Raw genomic sequence first — 17939 nt, forward strand, 5'->3', positions numbered from 1 at the left:
GCCTCGGAGGCTCCTGGGTGAAGTAGTCGTGAAGATATCCGCCCGGCACCGGAAGTGTATACGAGTAGGCGCTTGTGAGAGTAGTCGCGTCTCCGCCTCTCGCCTGGCTGTCGTCGTGTCTGTTAATCCGGTGGACTGCAGTCTCGAGGTGAGGATATACCGGGGCTGGGCTCACTGAGAACTCTGGAGCCTTGTGGGCAAGGTCCTTCCCGAGGGGTGACGGAATGCTTTTGGGGCGATTTCGGCTCTGGGCGCGTCGCCTTGGGCTCTGGTTATCTAGGTGGAGCCTCGAACGCTGGTTCGGAGTAAAGGATCAGGATCTTGCTAACGTGCTTCCCTGGTAGCACAGTTGGTAAAGAATACGCTTACAATGCAGGAGACCCAGGTTCGATCCCTGAGTGGGGAAGATTGCTTGGAGAAGGTAATGGCAACCCGCTCCAGTATTCTTGCCTGGAAAATCACATGGACAGAGAAGCCTAGCAGGCTTCAGTCCTTGGGGTCGCCAAGAGTGGGACGCGACTAAACCACCACCACATCTTGCTAAAGTGCTTTCTTTCCAACGCTAACTGGCCGCCCTGAGAGGAACGATTCTATTTCATTTTATTCGGATGATGAAACTGAGACAGAAGGAGGAGGTGAGTTGCCTGAAGTCGTTGGCAGAGCTGGGCAGGATCTTGGGGGAATGAATGAATGGGAATTCGTTAGGAATTAAAGATATTTACCATTCGTTTGAGCGCTGTCTGTGTGCCAGGTACTATTCTCACATTTTCTCTTGTAATCTCCGCAGCAGCTACCCCGTCATCAGAATTTTCTAGATTTTAGAAAGTTAATAGTGTGCGTATTTCATAATTGGGGCTTCCCAGGCGGCTCAAGGCTTCCCAGTGAAGTGGTTCAGCGGTAAAGAATCCGCCTGAATAAAGAATCCGCCTGCCAATTCAGGAGACGTAGGAGACGCGAGTTCTATCCCTGGGTAGGGAAGATCCCCTGGAGGAGGGCATGGCAACCCACTGCGGTATTCTTGCTTGGGGAATCTCATGGACAGAGGAGCCTGGCAGGCTACAGTCCCTAGGGTTGCAGAGTCAGACTCGACTGAGCACGGGGGCATGCAGGTGGATCGGTGGTGAAGAACCCGCCTGCCGATGCAGGAGATGGGAGTTTAATCCCTGGGTGGGGAAGGAGGAAGAAATGACAACCCGCTCCAGTGTTCTTTCCTGGGAAACCCCATGGACAGAGAAGCCTGGTGGGCTACAGTCCATCGAGTCGCAAACCAAACAACAGTATTTCATAATTAGGCCACACCCCCAGTGATATCTGGGGCAATTCTTGGAAATTGAATATTTCTGCTGGAAAAGGCGTTAATCACACTGAAGGAAAATAAAGACTATGCATAGCCTGTGGCTATTTGGGTTCAGTTTGACTACCAATTTATGAATGAAGTTCTGGTTCTAAGCCTTTTGTTTTTATTGTAGATAATAGATTGTGGGTTGGCTTTTTTCTGCTTCATTTTGTACATGTAGAAAGTGACACACGAAAAGGGTGAATGATGTGGCCGTGGTCCCACACCAGGAAGAGGCAGGACTCTGTGGCTCCAGGGCCTAAGACTTTTCAGTCTGGTAATGATTTGCCTTAAGTTACTATGACAGAGTGGGTGACCTTGAGCTTCACCTCAGGGCTTCAGTTTCTTCCCTCCCAGGTCTAAGTTTATGAGATGTGGACAGAATGGGATTTGGAAACTGTCCATAGAGTTATCAAATTCAGATATCTGAGGGCCAGGCAGATAAGGAAATGAAGAGAAAAGTGTGGATGAGGACTGTCTGGCCTCTCAGAGGGATCATCCCATCTAAGGGGTGGAGAGCTCTGAATGGCTTCCAACAAACTATCTCTGTGGGAATGCAGACCCCATATGGCCAAATCCTAGGATTTTTCAGAAACTGGAAATTGAATTTTTAGGTGAAATCTCCCAGCTTTTGAGTTTGGGATTACATAGAAGAATTTTCTGTCAAAGCATTCTGTGCCAGGGCTTTCCTTGTGTCTCACTGGTAAAGAATTTGCCTGCTAATGTAGGCGACCCGGGTTCGATCCCTGGTCTGGGAAGAGCTCACATGCCATGAAGTGGCTGAGTCTGTGTGCCACAACGACTACTGAGCCTGCCCTCTAGAGTCTGAGCCAAAACTGCTGAGGCCTGCATGCCCTAGAGCCTGTTCTCCATAACAAGCGAAGCCAGCGCAATGAGAAGCCCGCACACCACAGCACAGAGTAGACCCTGCTTGTCATAACTAGAAAAAAGCCTGCACAGCGATGAAGACCCAGTGCAACCAAAAATAAAAATTTTTAAAGAAAAACAAACCAAACATTCTATGCCAACTCAGGCCAGATAAAACATCTGTGGATCAGACATAGAACAGACCTGTGATTGCCAGTTGGGAGGGGGGCTGAGGGAGGGATGGATTGGGAGTTTGGGATTAGCAGATGCAAACTACTATATATAAGATGGATAAGAAGATCCTACTGTATAGCACAGGGAACTATACTCAGTATCCTATAATAATGGAAAAATATGAAAAAGAATATACATATATACATATAACTGAATCACCGCTGTATACCAGAAACTAACACAACATTGTAAATTAATTATACTTAAAAATTTTTTTTAAATCTGTGGATTGACTTATACTCACAAGTCAAGTCTTAACCTCTTTGTGAGGAAAATCCTTGTTGCGTGAAACATTAGCTCTTATTATAGGCCTGAGGTTTCTGTGGTGGCTCAGCGGTAAAGAATCTGCCTGAGATGCAGGAGACCCAGGTTTGATCCCTGGGTCAGGAAGATCTGCTGGAGAAGGGCACGGCAACCCACTCCAGTATTCTTGCCTGGAGAATACCCATGGACAGAGGAGCACTGCACGTCACTTCTTAGGCCTATCACATTCGATTATCTGCAGTCACAAAATCTAGAAAGCTCTGAAAACCAAATATTTTTTCCATGAATTTGATGCCTGAACCTGACTAGAAATGCTATAATTTGTTACTTTTAATTATCCTGGCTAGAGTGGATATTTTTACCTCCGCTCTGGGAATATTGAAGTGTTCAGTTATGAAATGCTCCCGTTATTCCTCTCCCCTCCCCCTGGTACTGGGATTTTAATGAACTACACCATATTTGGTGGATTACCTTTTTATAATCTGAAAATTGCGGAATTTTAAGCATACTTGGCCCAGAAGCTTAAGAATTATGGACCCATGGTGTTGCTTCATGGCGTGGAATGCTTTCAACACCCTTAGACATATGCCACTTAGGAAGCACAGAGAGGCCATGCCAGTGTACCGTGTTTTGCCTGTTATGAGTTGAGAGTGACCCAGTGGGCAGTGACCATATATTTTTTTTTAAGTGAAGTAAATAGAATGGTAAACATCCTAGTCCACCCTACTCTGTAAGATGAAGTATTGTTTCACGAAGCTTTTGTTCAGTTATGTATGCAAATGAGAAGTTATAGTCTATATTATCTGTGTTACTGTGGGTCATGGTTAAAAACAAAAGTTGAAGAAATCATGCTGTTGTAGAAATAACAGTCTTGGAGCCTTGCCTGAACTCTAGTCTTAGAGATGATATAAGTCCCTACTGTGTGCCAGGCACTGTGCCCACAGTGGTGAGCAAGACAGAAGGTTCCAGCAAGGTGAGAGATCTGAATGTCCACATTCTCCCACATGGGTATTTACGGACTGTACTTAACCCTGACAAGTGCTAAGGAGGGCTGTGTAGGCTCTGAAGCACTGGGGCTGGGTGCTTTTAGTAAATAGAATTGTTGTGATTCCTGCAGGGAGACGCACGTCCTCACTCCTCCTGCTTCTGGACGTTTTGGGAGCTCCTCCAGCATGGCCACAGAGTCAGCCCTAGGAGGAAGGCACACTTTCTTCCAGTTTCCTAGTCCTTTCTGCTGCCCTGCCAGCCAGGATTGTGGAGGGGAAGGAGGGGGAACTTAAATGAGGAACTGCTTGTTGGGTCTCCATCAGCTACGACTGAGGTGAGTCAAGTGTCCCTCTCATCCCAACCTGTCATCCCCAGAAGCTGCACATCTGGCCTGCCGTGTTCCAGCTCTCTATCTTATGCCCCCCTCACCCATCCCCAATTAGTCTCAAAGGAGAGCTCTCACACTGTCACTGTCCTGCCCAGTATCCTTCCAGGAATCCTTATTGCCCCCGGGATAAAATCTAGGTTTCTCAGCCCATCCCTACGTGGCTTGAGTCCTGCTCTCCTCTTTCCTCTTCTTCTGTTTCCCTCACACAAGCTGTACTACTCTCTTCTTGGCCTTGTGTGAAAATGTTACTCCATACTTTCCAGCTTCCTGCCTTTGATCAGGCTCCTCCCTCTGCTAGAATATACTGCAGCCACTATCTCCAGCTGGTAAATCTTCCACAGCCTTCAAGACTCAGTTTATTCTCCCCACCTTTCCTGGGCAGCATTAGCTCCTCCCTGTTCTGGTCTCCCAGGTCACCCCTGCCTCCTCCACTGTAACACAGATTCACCAGCTTGGGGTGTCTCTGCCCGTATCTGTCAGTCCCATCAGGCTCTGCACTCCACAGGGACAGGTACTAATTGGGACTCATCTCTGGGTCCCTAGGAACATTACTGGTCTGGCATACAGAAAGCCTTGAGGTGTTTGTTGAATGAATGAATGAAAATGGAAATGAAACAGAAACAGACTCACAGACATAGAGAACCAACTTGTGGTTGCAGAGAGGGGAGGGAGTTGGGGAGGGATGGACTGGGAGTTTGGGATGAGCAGAGGCAAGCTGTAGAATGGGTAAACAAGGTCCTACTGTATAACTTGGGGAACTATTCAATATCTTGTGATAATCTGTAATGGAAAAGAATATGAAAAAGGATGTATATACAACTGAATCACTTTTCTGTACAGCAGAAAATAACACATTGTAAATGAACTATGCTTGAATTTTTAAAATAAAATTTTTTTAAACTTAAAATCTTGAACACTGAAAAAAGCAGAAGTCAAGGTAGGTGGATGTTAGGCTGAGGCAGACCTGCCTCTGTGACCTTGAGGGGATAGCACGTCTCCTTTTCTAGACTCCTTGTCCTTGCCTAGAAAATATGGGGTCTCACATCTGAAGCTTCTCACAAGATGATTTTTGCCAGAGGCCTGGCATGTGGCGGATGAGGGTGCTGAGGTGACCCCAGTCCCGCTGCATTCCAGGAAATTGCCACCCTCAACGACATAGCCATGGACTTCACCTTGGAGAACTGGGAACAGCTGGGGCAGGGGCAGGGAGACCTGTTCTGGGACACGGCGCTGGACAACTACCAGAACCTCTTCCTGCTGAGTGAGTGCCACCCCTGCCCTGGGAGTCATCGCCCTGCTCAGGGATCACCCATGGCTCTCTGTCACCTATGGGGTGATCTCCTGGCTCCTGAGCGCCTCAGATCACTGTGCTTAGTTGCCTGATTCTGCAACATCAGTAGTGCCTGGTGACCTTTTTGATTGTCACCACTGGGGAGGAGTGGAGGGTGTACTCCTAGAATCCAGTGGGTGGAGCCCGGGGTGCTGCCACACACTCCAGCATTTCAGGGATTATCCAACCCCAAATGTCAGTACTGCCTGGGAAGAGAAACCTGTGCTTGCCCTCTAGCTCCATCAGCACTTTCCTTTTCCTCAAAGTAGATGAATTCCTCCAGCTGACACTTCAGGGGCTTTGCTGCTTTAAGAAAAACTGCAACCCCTTGGCCACTCCCTACCTCTCCCCTGCCTGGCTTGCTCACTGCTCATTTTATGAGTGGGAGCCTCCTGCGGGCAGGAACTCGTGCTGCTCGCTGGTGGAGCCCCTGTGTCTGGAACAGACAGTACTGGCTTTGGGGGCTCAATGAATAGAAGAGGGAGCAGCAGGAGTCAGTGTGTTAGGAACTAGGTCTTGTGCCAGGCCAGCACTTAGAATCCTCTCCTCTAGTCCTCCAGACACTCACCTGTGTGTATTTATTAGATGTGTATTCCTTTCCTGTAGCTGCTTTTACAGATGCCACAAGTGTGGCTGAAAACAACATACCCTGACTCTGACTGTTCTGGAGATGGGTCTGACTGGGCTAAAATCTGGGCATGGGCATAGTTGGTTCCTTCTGAGGGCCGTTGGGGAGAATCTCTTTCCTTGTCCTCTTTCAGCTAAAAGCCAAATGAAACCTACTGGTTGTGCTCATGGCTTCTCATCTTTGAAGTCAGCAATGGCTGTCTCCCTGCTGTAGCATGCATCCCCTGGGATTACAACTCTGTTCCCGCCCTTGAGGAAGTTTGCAGAGGGTAGGAAGCAGGACTGGTCTTTGGGACCCCCAACACACTCTCATCAGGGGGCCTATCTTATGGAGGCCTCTGGTATGTCCAGTCTATGGGAGAATGAGTGAATCATGGATGACTGAGGAGGTACATGACTCTCCCTGGCAACTCTCTTTTATCTCTCAAGAGCTGTTACAGATGCTTTGTGTCCCCAGCCCTGGTGGTCACATCTCTGATCACCCTGGATTGTGACTGGGTCCCTCTCCTCCACTGGGCCAGGAGCCCTGCAGAGCTGGATCAGGTGCTGAATAATCATCAGGACAGCCAGGAAGTTCCTGCTCAGCAGCCCGATGGCCCCCCATGTTGATGTCATCTGGTTGGTGACAATGCCTTTCTCTCCCTACAGACCCCCCCAGACCCAACTTGACCTTCCATCTGGATGGTGGGGAAAAGCTGGAGGCCCTGGCGAAAGAAAGCCCAGAGTCAACAGACGCTGGTGAGTGGGCAGCCAGGGCCCCCCCAGGGGAGGGTGGAGGGAGCTCATGGGGTGTGGTCCTTTGTGGGCCCTCTGTCTTTAAGACCTCCATCCTGCCCAGTAGGTCTGCTGGAACATCTCCACCCCCTGCCTCTCGGCTTCACTCTGCCACGCACTGGTGTCAGGTTAGGGAGCCTCGCCCTGCATACCGTATCTCCGTGTATCTCTGTTCAGCATGTGGCTATTCTGGTGCCCTTCCTCTGTCCCCTCTGCATCCTTCCAGACTCAGCAAGGCTCAGCATTCCATTCTCTGAATCAGTCTCTCCTCCTTTCTGTCTTGTGCCCCCTGAGCACTGTGGATCTCCTGGTCTACCTATTTCACCTGCCTTCAGGCAGGCCCATCCTTCCTTCCTGGCCCAGCAGATGGCCTGTCTGTTAGTGACTCAAGCCTGGGCCTAAACACTGCTAAGAGCATTCACTCTGCCCTCTCCCAGGCCACAGTTTCTCTGGGGGATCGGTCAGGCAGTCAGGATTCCCGGGTGTGCTGGTTGAGACATCCCTGAAGGGAGAGTCAGGGGCCCTCCCTGGGGTACCAGCAGCTTTTCTCATTGTTAGACTGTTCACATGAGGAGAAGGGCCCCTGAACCAGAGGCCATGGTGTGGGGGCCGCATGGCTCAGTCTCAGCCTGCACCCTAGCTGTCAGCAGGCAACTGTTTTTGGTTCACCTCTCGTGAGCGTGGACCTTCTGTAGCCTCCTGTTGAGCACACAGGTGTTTTACTTGGACACAGGCACCATGGGTTTCCTTTTCTGCCACCTTAACATCCAGGCTGACTCCAAGCTTGTATAGCCACATCCAGATAAGTCCTCCTGTGGTGACAGTGGTATTGCGTTGTCATCATTTATACTTCTTTTCCACTGAGTACACTTCTCTAGGAAGTATGCCTTAGCTGATGGGGCTGATGATGGCAAGTACCCCTCTGGAACCTCCATGGCTGCCCAGCACCACCCACACCCCGCCTTTTTCTAAATATCTATTTGACTGTGCTGGGTCTTAGTTGTGTCAAGGTCTCCATTGTAGCACATGGAATCTAGTTCCTTGGTCAGGGATTGAACTGGGGTCCCCTGCCTTGGGAGCATGAGTCTTAGCCACTGGGTCACTAAGCAAGTCCCCCAGCTCCCCTTCCTAACACCTCTTAAAGTGGGCTCTTTTTCCTGTGATGTCAGTACCCACTGGATCACCATGCTGGCCCTGTCTCCTTCATTCCCTTCCCAGTCAGGACTGACTCAGGATGCATCACCTGTTCTTTTTGTTTGCTCTTAGCCTGCAGCTCCTGTCTTTAACTCCCAAGAAACAGGAGACATTTGCACTTGCCCTCTCTTTCAGGCATAGCTGAGACTTCTCCTCTGCCTCAGGACTTCATGGAAGAAGGACTCTTCCAGGAGATTACTGAGACTTTTTCCAAGGATGATCTCTGGAACTCCCATTTGGGAGAAGCCTCTATAGGCCAAAGCTGGTTAGATAGTTTTCTAGGAGATTCAGAAGGTCTTCTAAGGTCTGATATTACCAGTCTGGAGAAATGCAAAAGCTACCAACTCAAGAGCCATGAACTCAAGATAGACCTCAGTCCCGAGTCCCACCTTTCCCCAGGAGTGGGTTCCATGACACCTGATCTCCCTGAAAAGAGCCTGGCACCAGCTGAGTCTCAGGAATGTGGGAATGACTTCGGGTGCTACTCAGACCACAGCCAGCAGGATACCATCCAGGGAGGGGAGAAACCATGTAAGTGCAGTGAGTGTGGGAAGAGCTTCAGCCAGAGTCACCATATGATCCAGCACTGGATTCTTCACAACAGGGAGCATCCCACTGTGCTTCAAGAGTATGAGAAAGATATCAGCCAGAATTCCTGCCTTTTCATGCAACCAGTGACTCACACAGGCTACAAATCCTATGTGTGTAACAAGTGCGGGGAAACTTTTAGTCAGAATACACACCTTCTGTGTCATCAGAAAGTTCACACTGAAGAAGAACCATGGGAGAGTCAAGATGGTGACTGTCCCGCAGATCACAACTCACAGCCTTTTGAGTGTCGTAAACCACACCCAGGTAAAACCTACAATTGTAACGAATGTGGCCAGAGTTTTAGCCAAACCTTTCATCTCTCTGTGCATCAGAAGACCCATACTCAGAAATGCTACGAATGTGCCAAATGCAAGGCAACCTTCAACTCCAACAGATACCTCCTCCAACATCAGAAAATTCATGCTGCAAAAATGACCATTGAGGATCAGAAGTGTGGCAAGGCCTGCAGGCAGAGCTCCTTTCTTGTCCAACAGCAGTCTGTTCACACTGCAGAGAAGTCTTATAAGTGTGATGAGTGTGGGAAAACCTTTAGCCATAGCCTGTCCCTAAAGATCCACCAGAGGGCTCACAGTGGAGACAAGCCTTACAAATGCAACGAATGTGGGAAAGCCTTTTACCGGAACAGTCACCTTAGTGAACACCAGAGGGTTCACACGGGTTACAGGCCCCACAAATGTCACAAATGTGTCAGGAGTTTCAGCCGGCCCTCTCACCTGATTCGACACCTGTCCATGCACACTACAGAAAAGCTCTACAGCTGTGCCAAATGCAAGAAGACCTTCAGCTGCAATGAACACCTTGTTCAGCACCAGAAAATCCATGCTGTGGAAACCCTCTATGGATGTCAGGAGTGTGGTGAGCGATTTGTTTGCCGCTCAACCCTAACTTGCCACCAGAGCATTCACGCTAGAGAAAAAGGACTCAGTGAGAGCCGGGAGATCTTTTATGAGAAACCCAAGCACAAAGAGCATCCAAGGGTCTGTGGGAAGTGCTTTAAGTGTAACAAATGCGAGAAAACCTTCAGCTGCAGAAAATACCTGACTCAGCACGAGTTGATTCACGCCAGGGTGAAGCCCTTTGAGTGTAACCAGTGTGGGAAAGCCTTTGGGCAAAGTTCACAGCTCATCCGGCACCAGAGGATCCACTCTAGATTGAGATCATACAGATGTGGGGACTGTGGGAAGGCCTTTATCTACAGTACCTCCCTCATCAAACATCAATCCCTCCATGGGATTGAGCACCCCTTTAAATGTAACGAATGTGGAAGGATCTTCAGTCAAAGTGCACGTCTCTTAGAACATCAGTTAATCCACACTACGAAGAAGCCCTTGAAACCTAACAAGTGTGACAAAGTCTTGGCCCACAGTAACCACCTTATTCAGCATCAGGGAACTTGGGCCGGAAAGAAGCCCTTTGAGCAGAATGAATGTGGGGAAATTATCCAGGAGAGCTTGTGCCTTTCTGAGCACCAGGGAGTTTACACAGATGAGAAGCCCTATACGTGTGGTGACTGTGGGAGAACCTTCAGCCTGGGTGCTCAGCTCGTTTACCACCAGAGAGTTCACACCGGGGAAAAGCCTTACATTTGTCAGGAATCCGGGAAAGCCTTCCGGCAGGGCTCATGCCTTTCTAAGCATCAGAGAGTTCATACCAGGGAGAAGCTTTATGTGTGCACTAAATGAGGGAAAGCCTTTGCCCAGAAAACAAATCTGATACAGCATGAGACAACTCACACAGGGGAGAAGCCTTATGCTTGTGGTGTGTGTGAGAGAGCCTTTCGCCTTAGGGCCCATCTCAGTCAGCACCAGAGAATTCATACCCAGGAAAAACCGTATCAGTGTCAACATTGTCAGAAAGCCTTGTGCTGCTGCTCAGGTCTCAGCCGACAGCAGTGAGTTCACACTCCAAAGTAGCAGGTAGCAATCCTCCCCATGACCCCTGGGTAGCAGCTGGCTCCCAGACATCTGAGAATGTTCCTCTGAGGCCCAAAGTTGAAACCATCCCAGTGTAAGCCCCTCCCTGCCATGGGTAATTAATCTCTCTGGTAATAAAGATTGATTAGAAAATTTGCACACGTTTCATTAAAACAATGAAAACTGGAGCTTTGGAAGTCAGGTAGACTGGACCCTGTTTACTGAGTTCAGTCCGAGTTCTGCCATCTGCCAGGTGACCTACAGAGAGTCATGGAACCTCTCAGGGATTCAGTATCCTCATCTGTAAGATGGGCACAATCCTGGTTACTACCTCAAAAGACTGCTGTGAACATAAATAGATGCAAAGCACTTAGAACCAAGTACCTGTCAGATAGTACTCACCAGGTGTGAGCTACAAATATGCATCAGATATAACAAATACACTCTTTTACCTTAAAACAAAGAGATGATTCAGTAACCCTCTATTTGTATTCAACTGCAGTTACTGTTGTTACTAATATTACTCATGGCTTTAATTTTCAAAGTTTTCCTTCAGTATACCCTTGGCTTAATTGTTTCCAAAATGTCAGCACTTTGTTCTTTATTGAAACAAAAAAAAAAGTGTAGCCTTTTCCTTCCCTTCATCTCAGGTCTGTCCTAGTACTTTCTTAACTAACCCACAAAAAGCCAAGAAGAATCTGTAACATCTAACATCTCACAGAAAGAACTTTCCACTCCTAGCTTCCCAAACCTCTCAAAAGGATCCCTGCACATCCACATGCTACCTCTTCCCATAGTCTCCCATTTCAAATGGTTGGTTAAATGATGAGACCAAATTTGTCATGAAAGTTAAAGCTGTAAATAGCTGGATTCAGTTATGAAAGCTGCAGTGGATATCATTGTCTCCACATGGTTCACATGATCTATGCAGAAGATGTGCTCGGTGCAAAAATAATGATGCACAGAAATGACTTCTGGAATGTTCCTCCTCCATCATTTGTCCAACCTGGTCACTCACAGGCACTTTACTATAGGCTCCAAGTTGGGGAGCACCAATACTTTAAAGTGCTGCCCTTGCCTTGAAGCTTCTGGAATCAAAGGGAAATGAATGGCCTCATTTCATAGAGGAGCGCTCTTTGTTGCCAGGTGATTCCTTGGAGTTGGAGCCCTCGCATTCACTGCTCACCGTGTCCAGGCCTGTTCTACAACTGAGTCTCACTTCAGGGAACCACGTGACCAGCTCTTTTGATAGCACCTCCTCGGCTCTGAGCTTTTGTGTCCCACTTGCTATATGATCCAGTCACCTGTTTGCTGAAGCACAAACAATCTTATGAAGATACTGGACTCTGGCACTTTTAATATTCTTTCATATTTTTGTTTTTTTAATATAAATTTATTTACTTATGGTGCTAAAAAATGTTCAGGAGTCTATGCTCTGGGCCCCTGGGATATTTAAAACCTTGCACCTTGAGTTGCACTGGTTGGTTTATTGAAAATGAGAACTTAGCAGCTGACCACACCAGTGGGGAGTGTACTGGTTTTCAAGTGGCTGAAAACGTCCAACTTCTCCCTGCCTTTTGTATCTGAGCAAGGGGCCTGATATATACCCAAGGGGTGGGGTAGGGGCAGGGACTCAAATTGCTAAGTGTATTCAAGCAAGAGTTTTGACACCAAAGATAGAAGTCAGAGGCCCTGTGGAAAGTTGGCAGCCATTTGTGTGTGTGTGTGTGTGGTATCTATGTAACTAATAATCTGTGTTCTGTGGACCAGGGTAGAAACACCTACCCTCACGTTTGAGTGTGTGTTCTCTGATAAAAAGTTTTTGAGTTTCTAAGGGTTAATTGGTTTTCTCAGCTCAATGCCACACATCCAGCCAGGGGCGGGGCATGCACAATCACTAACTGTCGAGTGCTCACAGTCCTGGGAGGAGAGGGCTCCTGATGGTGAAAACCATCCCATGATGAGATGGTTAATTCTGTTTTTCCAAAGCCCGGGAGGGTCAAGGACAACTAGGGAGCCACTCATTTTCAGTTGTTCGTCAGCACATCATCAACCAGCAATTTTCCATCCTCATTAGTTCTACCTAATCAAGGAGGAAGTATGGACTGCATGTTGTTTATTCTTTTCTAGTTACAAAGATACAGTTGGGCTCAGGCAAGAGTTGTTGCTAGAATTTAACATTATTTTGCTCTCCTGGTACTTATTTTACTTTCCCTCTCCCCCTTTATCCTCTACTGATGAGAGATACCAGTTTCCCACTCCTGGAAATGTAGTAAGTCCTCTTTAAAAATAAATCAATTTAAGGTTTTTTTTTTTTTTTTTTTTTTTTTTTTTTTTTTTTTTTAAAGCTGATCTGAAGGAAAATGTATGGCACACATCTACAGCTAAAAAATTGGATGGCAATATATCACTGAGGTTGGGGAACATTCAGCTAAAGCCTTGCATCCTGCCCATGGATAAACCAGATTATGCTATGGCAACCCGGTTGCCAGATCTGATATCTGTGGGTCAGATCACAGTAACTGTTCATTCCCCTCGCTAGTGCTTCATGTTCACTGTGGGTTGGCAGGGGTGGGGCTGTATCTCCTCTATCCACCTGAGAGACCAGTGGCCCCTTTTGAGTCTTGATCCCTCTTGGTCACCCCAGTGAGAGAGTAGCTTTAACACTGCCTCACTCCAGGACTCCAAACTCCCCACTTTGGGTGGGCATTGCTGTCCATTGAAAATGTGCAAATTTCCATTCATGGCAAGTGATGCTGATTGTTCAATCATAGTTGTGGTTGAAAGTTTTTAAGGACATAGACTGAAATTAGTAGACTCTTCAGACAGGCAGTGGCATCTTAGGAGGATGGAAGTTAGCCATTCTGCATAAACCAAGGAGGTGACATGTGGACACCTAACATTGAGAAGTTACTGGTCTGGGAAAAGCATACCTATTAAAAGAAACGGTGGTTTCAAGGAGCTGGGGGAAAAGGCAGTTTTACAAAATGCCCACTTAGTAATGGGCAAAGGATCTGAATATAGATTTCTTCAAAGAAGATGCACAAATGGCCAACAAGCACATGAAAGATGTTGAACATAATTAATAAGATGCAAATCCAAACCACAATGAGATGCTACCCACTAGGATGGCTATAATCCCCCCCCCCCCCCCCCCCACCAAAAAAGTCATTTCCCTGGTGGTCAGTGGTTAGGACATGGCACTAACACTGCCCTGGTCTCAGGGTTCAATCCAGGTTGGGGAACTAAGATCTCAAATGCCGCATGGTGCAGTAAAAAAAAAAGATTATTACATGAAGATTTCCTTTTGTGGGGGGCGGGGGGCTTACAGCATTTAATTGCTTGGTTTTGAAACTTATGGGTAGACTTACCTCTCTGTTGGTAAAGAAAGTCCCAACAAGATAGAAACGAATTGTTCTCTTTGTATCGGAAGCTGTATAAAAGCAAATCCCTGCTGAGTCAGAAAACGTCCTTGTTCAGTAAATATCAGCTGTTACAGAGAAACAGAAAAGAACTGATAAACTCACCAGGAAAATAGCATCACAAGGCTTGGGCCATTCCATTCCGGAGAGATTATTTACACCTGGTATGACAAAAAAGTGAAAGTATTAGTCACTCGGTTCAGTTCAGTCGTTCACTCGGGTACAACTCCTTGCGACCCCATGGACTGCAGCACACCAGGCTTCTCTGTCCATCACCAACTCCTGGAGTTTACTCAAACTCATGTCCACTGAGTCAGTGATGCCATCCAACCATCTCATTCTCTGTCGTCCCCTTCTGCCTTCAATCTTTCCCAGCATCAGGATCTTTTCCAATGAGTCAGCTCTTGGCATCAGGTGGCCTAAGTATTGGAGTTTCAGCTTCAACATCAGTCCTTCCAGTGAATATTCAGGACTGATTTCCTTTAGGATGGACTGGTTTGATCTCTTTGCAGTCCAAGGGACTCTCAAGAGTCTTCTCCAACACCACAGTTCAAAACCATCAATTCTTCGGCGCTCAGCTTCCTTTGAAGTCTAACTCTCACCTCCATACATGACTACTGGAAAAACCATAGCCTTGACTAGAAGGACCTTTGTTGGCAAAGTAATGTCTCTGCTTTTGAATATGCTATCTAGGTTGGTCATAACTTTTCTCCCAAGGAGTAAGCATCTTTTAATTTCATGGCTGCAATCACTGCAAAATCTACAGTGATTTTGGAGCCCCCCCAAAATAAAGTCTGACACTGTTTCCACTGTTTCCCCATCTATTTCCCATGAAGTGATGGGACCGGATGCCATGATCTTTGTTTTCTGAATGTTGAGCTTTAAGCCAACGTTTTCACTCTCCTCTTTCACTTTTATCAAGAGGCTTTTTAGTTCTTATTCACTTTCTGCCATAAGGGTGGTGTCATCAGCATATCTGAAATTATTGATGTTTCTCCTGGCAATCTTGATTCCAGCTTGGGCTCCTTCTAGCCCAGTGTTTCTTGCTGGCAACGGAATGGAACACCAACACTGCAGAGTGGTTTGAATCTTTATATTTTAACACTTGCTTCTTACAGCTGCTTTATTTTATATCCCTTGCACAACAACCTACAGGGCAAGCTGCCAAGCACTATGATTCAGAGACTATACAGTGCGCAGGCGCAGGGCGAGATAACCTTTACCTTGACTTATTTACTGCAGCTAAGACTTTGTTTTGGGGAACTTCCTTATCAACTTAGAATCCGTTTTGTCCCAGGGTCTGTTCCTTTTGAGGAATCAGAGAAACATCCTTGTGTGCAAGAAATGTTCTTTTCCCACGGGAACAAACAGGATTCTTAGCTGAACATCTTGTTTGCAAGAATGTTCAGCTCTGGTTAAGAGTCTTGTTTGCAAGCACTTCTCAACCTTCCTTAAACCTAGTTCCCTACACTGGGCAGAACATCTCGTTTGCAAGAATGTTCAGCCCTGGTTGAGAGTCTCGTTTGCAAGCACTTCTCAACCTTCTTTATACCTTGTTCCCTACAGTTTCTCATGATGTACTCTGCATATATATAAGTTAAATAAGCAGGGTGACACTATACAGGCTTGATGTCCTCCTTTTCCTATTTGGAACCAGTCTGTTGTTCCATGTCCAGTTCTAACTGTTGCTTCCTGACCTGCATACAGATTTCTCAAGAGGCAGGTCAGGTGGTCTGGTATTCCCATCTCTTTCAGAATTTTCCACAGTTTATTGTGATCCACACAGTCAAAGGCTTTGGCGTAGTCAATAAAGGAGAAACGGATGTTTTTCTGGGACTCCCTTGCTTTTTCTATGATCCAGTGGATGTTGGCAATTTGATCTCTGGTTCCTCCGCCTTTTCTAAATCCATCTTGAACATCTGGAACTCCACAGTTCACGTACTGTTGAAGCCTGGCTTGGAGAATTTTGAGCATTACTTTGCTAATGTATGAGATGAGTGCAATTGTACTGTAGTTTGAGCACCCTTTGACATTGCCTTTCTTTAGCATTGGAATGAAAACTGACCCTTTCCAGTCCTGTGGCCACTGCTGAGTTTTCAAAGTTTGCTGGCATATTGAGTGCAGCACTTTCACAGCATCATCTTTCAGGATTTGAAATAGCTCAGCTGGAATTCCATTTCTACCACTAGCTTTGTTCGTAGTGGTGCTTCCTAAGGCCCATTTGACTTTGTATTCCAGGATGTCTGGCACTAGGTGAGTGATCACACCATCATGATTATCTGGGTCATGAAGATCTTTTTTATACAATTCTTCTCTGTATTCTTGCTACCTCTTCTTAATATCTTCTGCTTTTGTTAGGCCTATACCATTTCTGCCCTTTATTGAGCCCATCTTCGCATGAAATGTTCCCTTGGTATTTCTGATTTTCTTGAAGAGACCTCTAGTCTTTCCCATCCTATTGTTTTCCTCTATTTCTTTGCACTGATCACTGAGGAAGGCTTTCTTATCTCTCCTTGCTATTCTTTGGAACTCTGCATTCAGATGGGTATATCTTTCCTTTTCTTTTTCTTTGCTTCTTTTCACAGCTATTTGTAAGGCCTCCTCAGACAGCCATTTTCCTTTTTTGCATTTCTTTTTCTTGGGGATGGTCTTGCTCCCTGCCTCCTGTACAATGTCACAAACATCCATAGTTCATCAGGCACTCTATCAGATCTAGTCCCTTAAATCTATTTCTCACTTCCACTATGTAATCATTCAGTTCAGTCGCTCAGTCGTGTCCAACTCTTTGGAACCCCATGAATCACAGCACGCCAGGCCTCCCCGTCCATCACCAACTCCCGGAGTTCACTCAGACTCACGTCCATCGAGTCAGTGATGCCATCCAGCCATCTCATCCTCTGTCGTCCTCTTCTCCTCCTGCCCCCAATCCCTCCCAGCATCAGAGGCTTTTCCAAAGAGTACTGGTACTCCAGTACTGAAGTTTCAGCTTCATCATCATTCCTTCCAAAGACATCCTAGGGCTGATCTTCAGAATGGACTGGTTGGATCTCCTTGCAGTCCAAGGGACTCTCAAGAGTCTTCTCCAACACCACAGTTCAAAAGCATCAATTCTTCGGCACTCAGCCTTCTTTACAGTCCAACTCACATCCATACATGACCACTGGAAAAATCATAGCCTTGACTAGATGGACCTTAGTCGGCAAAGTAATGTCTCTGCTTTTGAATATGCTATCTAGGTTGGTCATAACTTTTCTCCCAAGGAGTAAGCGTCTTTTAATTTCATGGCTGCAGTCACCATCTGCAATGATTTTGGAGCACCCCAAAATAAAGTCTGACACTATTTCCACTGTTTCCCCATCTATTCGCCATGAAGTGATGGGACCGGATGCCATGATCTTCGTTTTCTGAATGTTGAGCTTTAAGCCAACGTTTTCACTCTCCTCTTTCACTTTCATCAAGAGGCTTTTTAGTTCCTCTTCACTTTCTGCCCTAAGGGTGGTATCATCTGCGTATCTGAGGTTATTGATATTTCTCCTGGCAATCTTGATTCCAGCTTGTGCTTCTTCCAGCCCAGCGTTTCTCATGATGTACTCTGCATATATATAAGTTAAATAAGCAAGGTGACAATATACAGGCTTGATGTCCTCCTTTTCCTATTTAGAACCAGTCTGTTGTTCCATGTACAGTTCTAACTGTTGCTTCCTGACTTGCATATAGGTTTCTAAAGAGGCAGGTCAGGTGGTCTGCTATTCCCATCTCTCTCAGAAATTTCCACAGTTTATTGTAATCCACACAGTCAAAGGCTTTGGCATAGTCAATAAAGCAGAAATAGACATTTTTCTGGAACTCTCTTGCTTTTTTGATGATGCAGCGGATGTTGGCAATTTGATCTCTGGTTCCTCTGCCTTTTCTAAAACCAGCTTGAACATCAGGAAGTTCATGGTTCACATATTGCTGAAGCCTGGCTTGGAGAATTTTGAGCATTACTTTA

At 46.6% G+C, this 17939-nt stretch overlaps 1 protein-coding gene across 1 annotated transcript; it reads left to right on the forward strand.

Annotated features, from left to right (window-relative positions):
- Positions 1 to 611: 611 nt before the first annotated feature.
- On the forward strand, positions 612 to 10526 carry ZNF473 (zinc finger protein 473). The gene is given in 4 exon segments (XM_052656825.1): positions 612 to 635; positions 5211 to 5337; positions 6682 to 6771; positions 8137 to 10526. Coding segments are annotated over 4 exon segments (2631 nt in total).
- The last annotated feature ends 7413 nt before the right edge of the window (positions 10527 to 17939 follow it).

Source organism: Budorcas taxicolor, chromosome 18 (genome assembly GCF_023091745.1).
Source record: "Budorcas taxicolor isolate Tak-1 chromosome 18, Takin1.1, whole genome shotgun sequence".
Classification (NCBI taxonomy): domain Eukaryota; kingdom Metazoa; phylum Chordata; class Mammalia; order Artiodactyla; family Bovidae; genus Budorcas; species Budorcas taxicolor.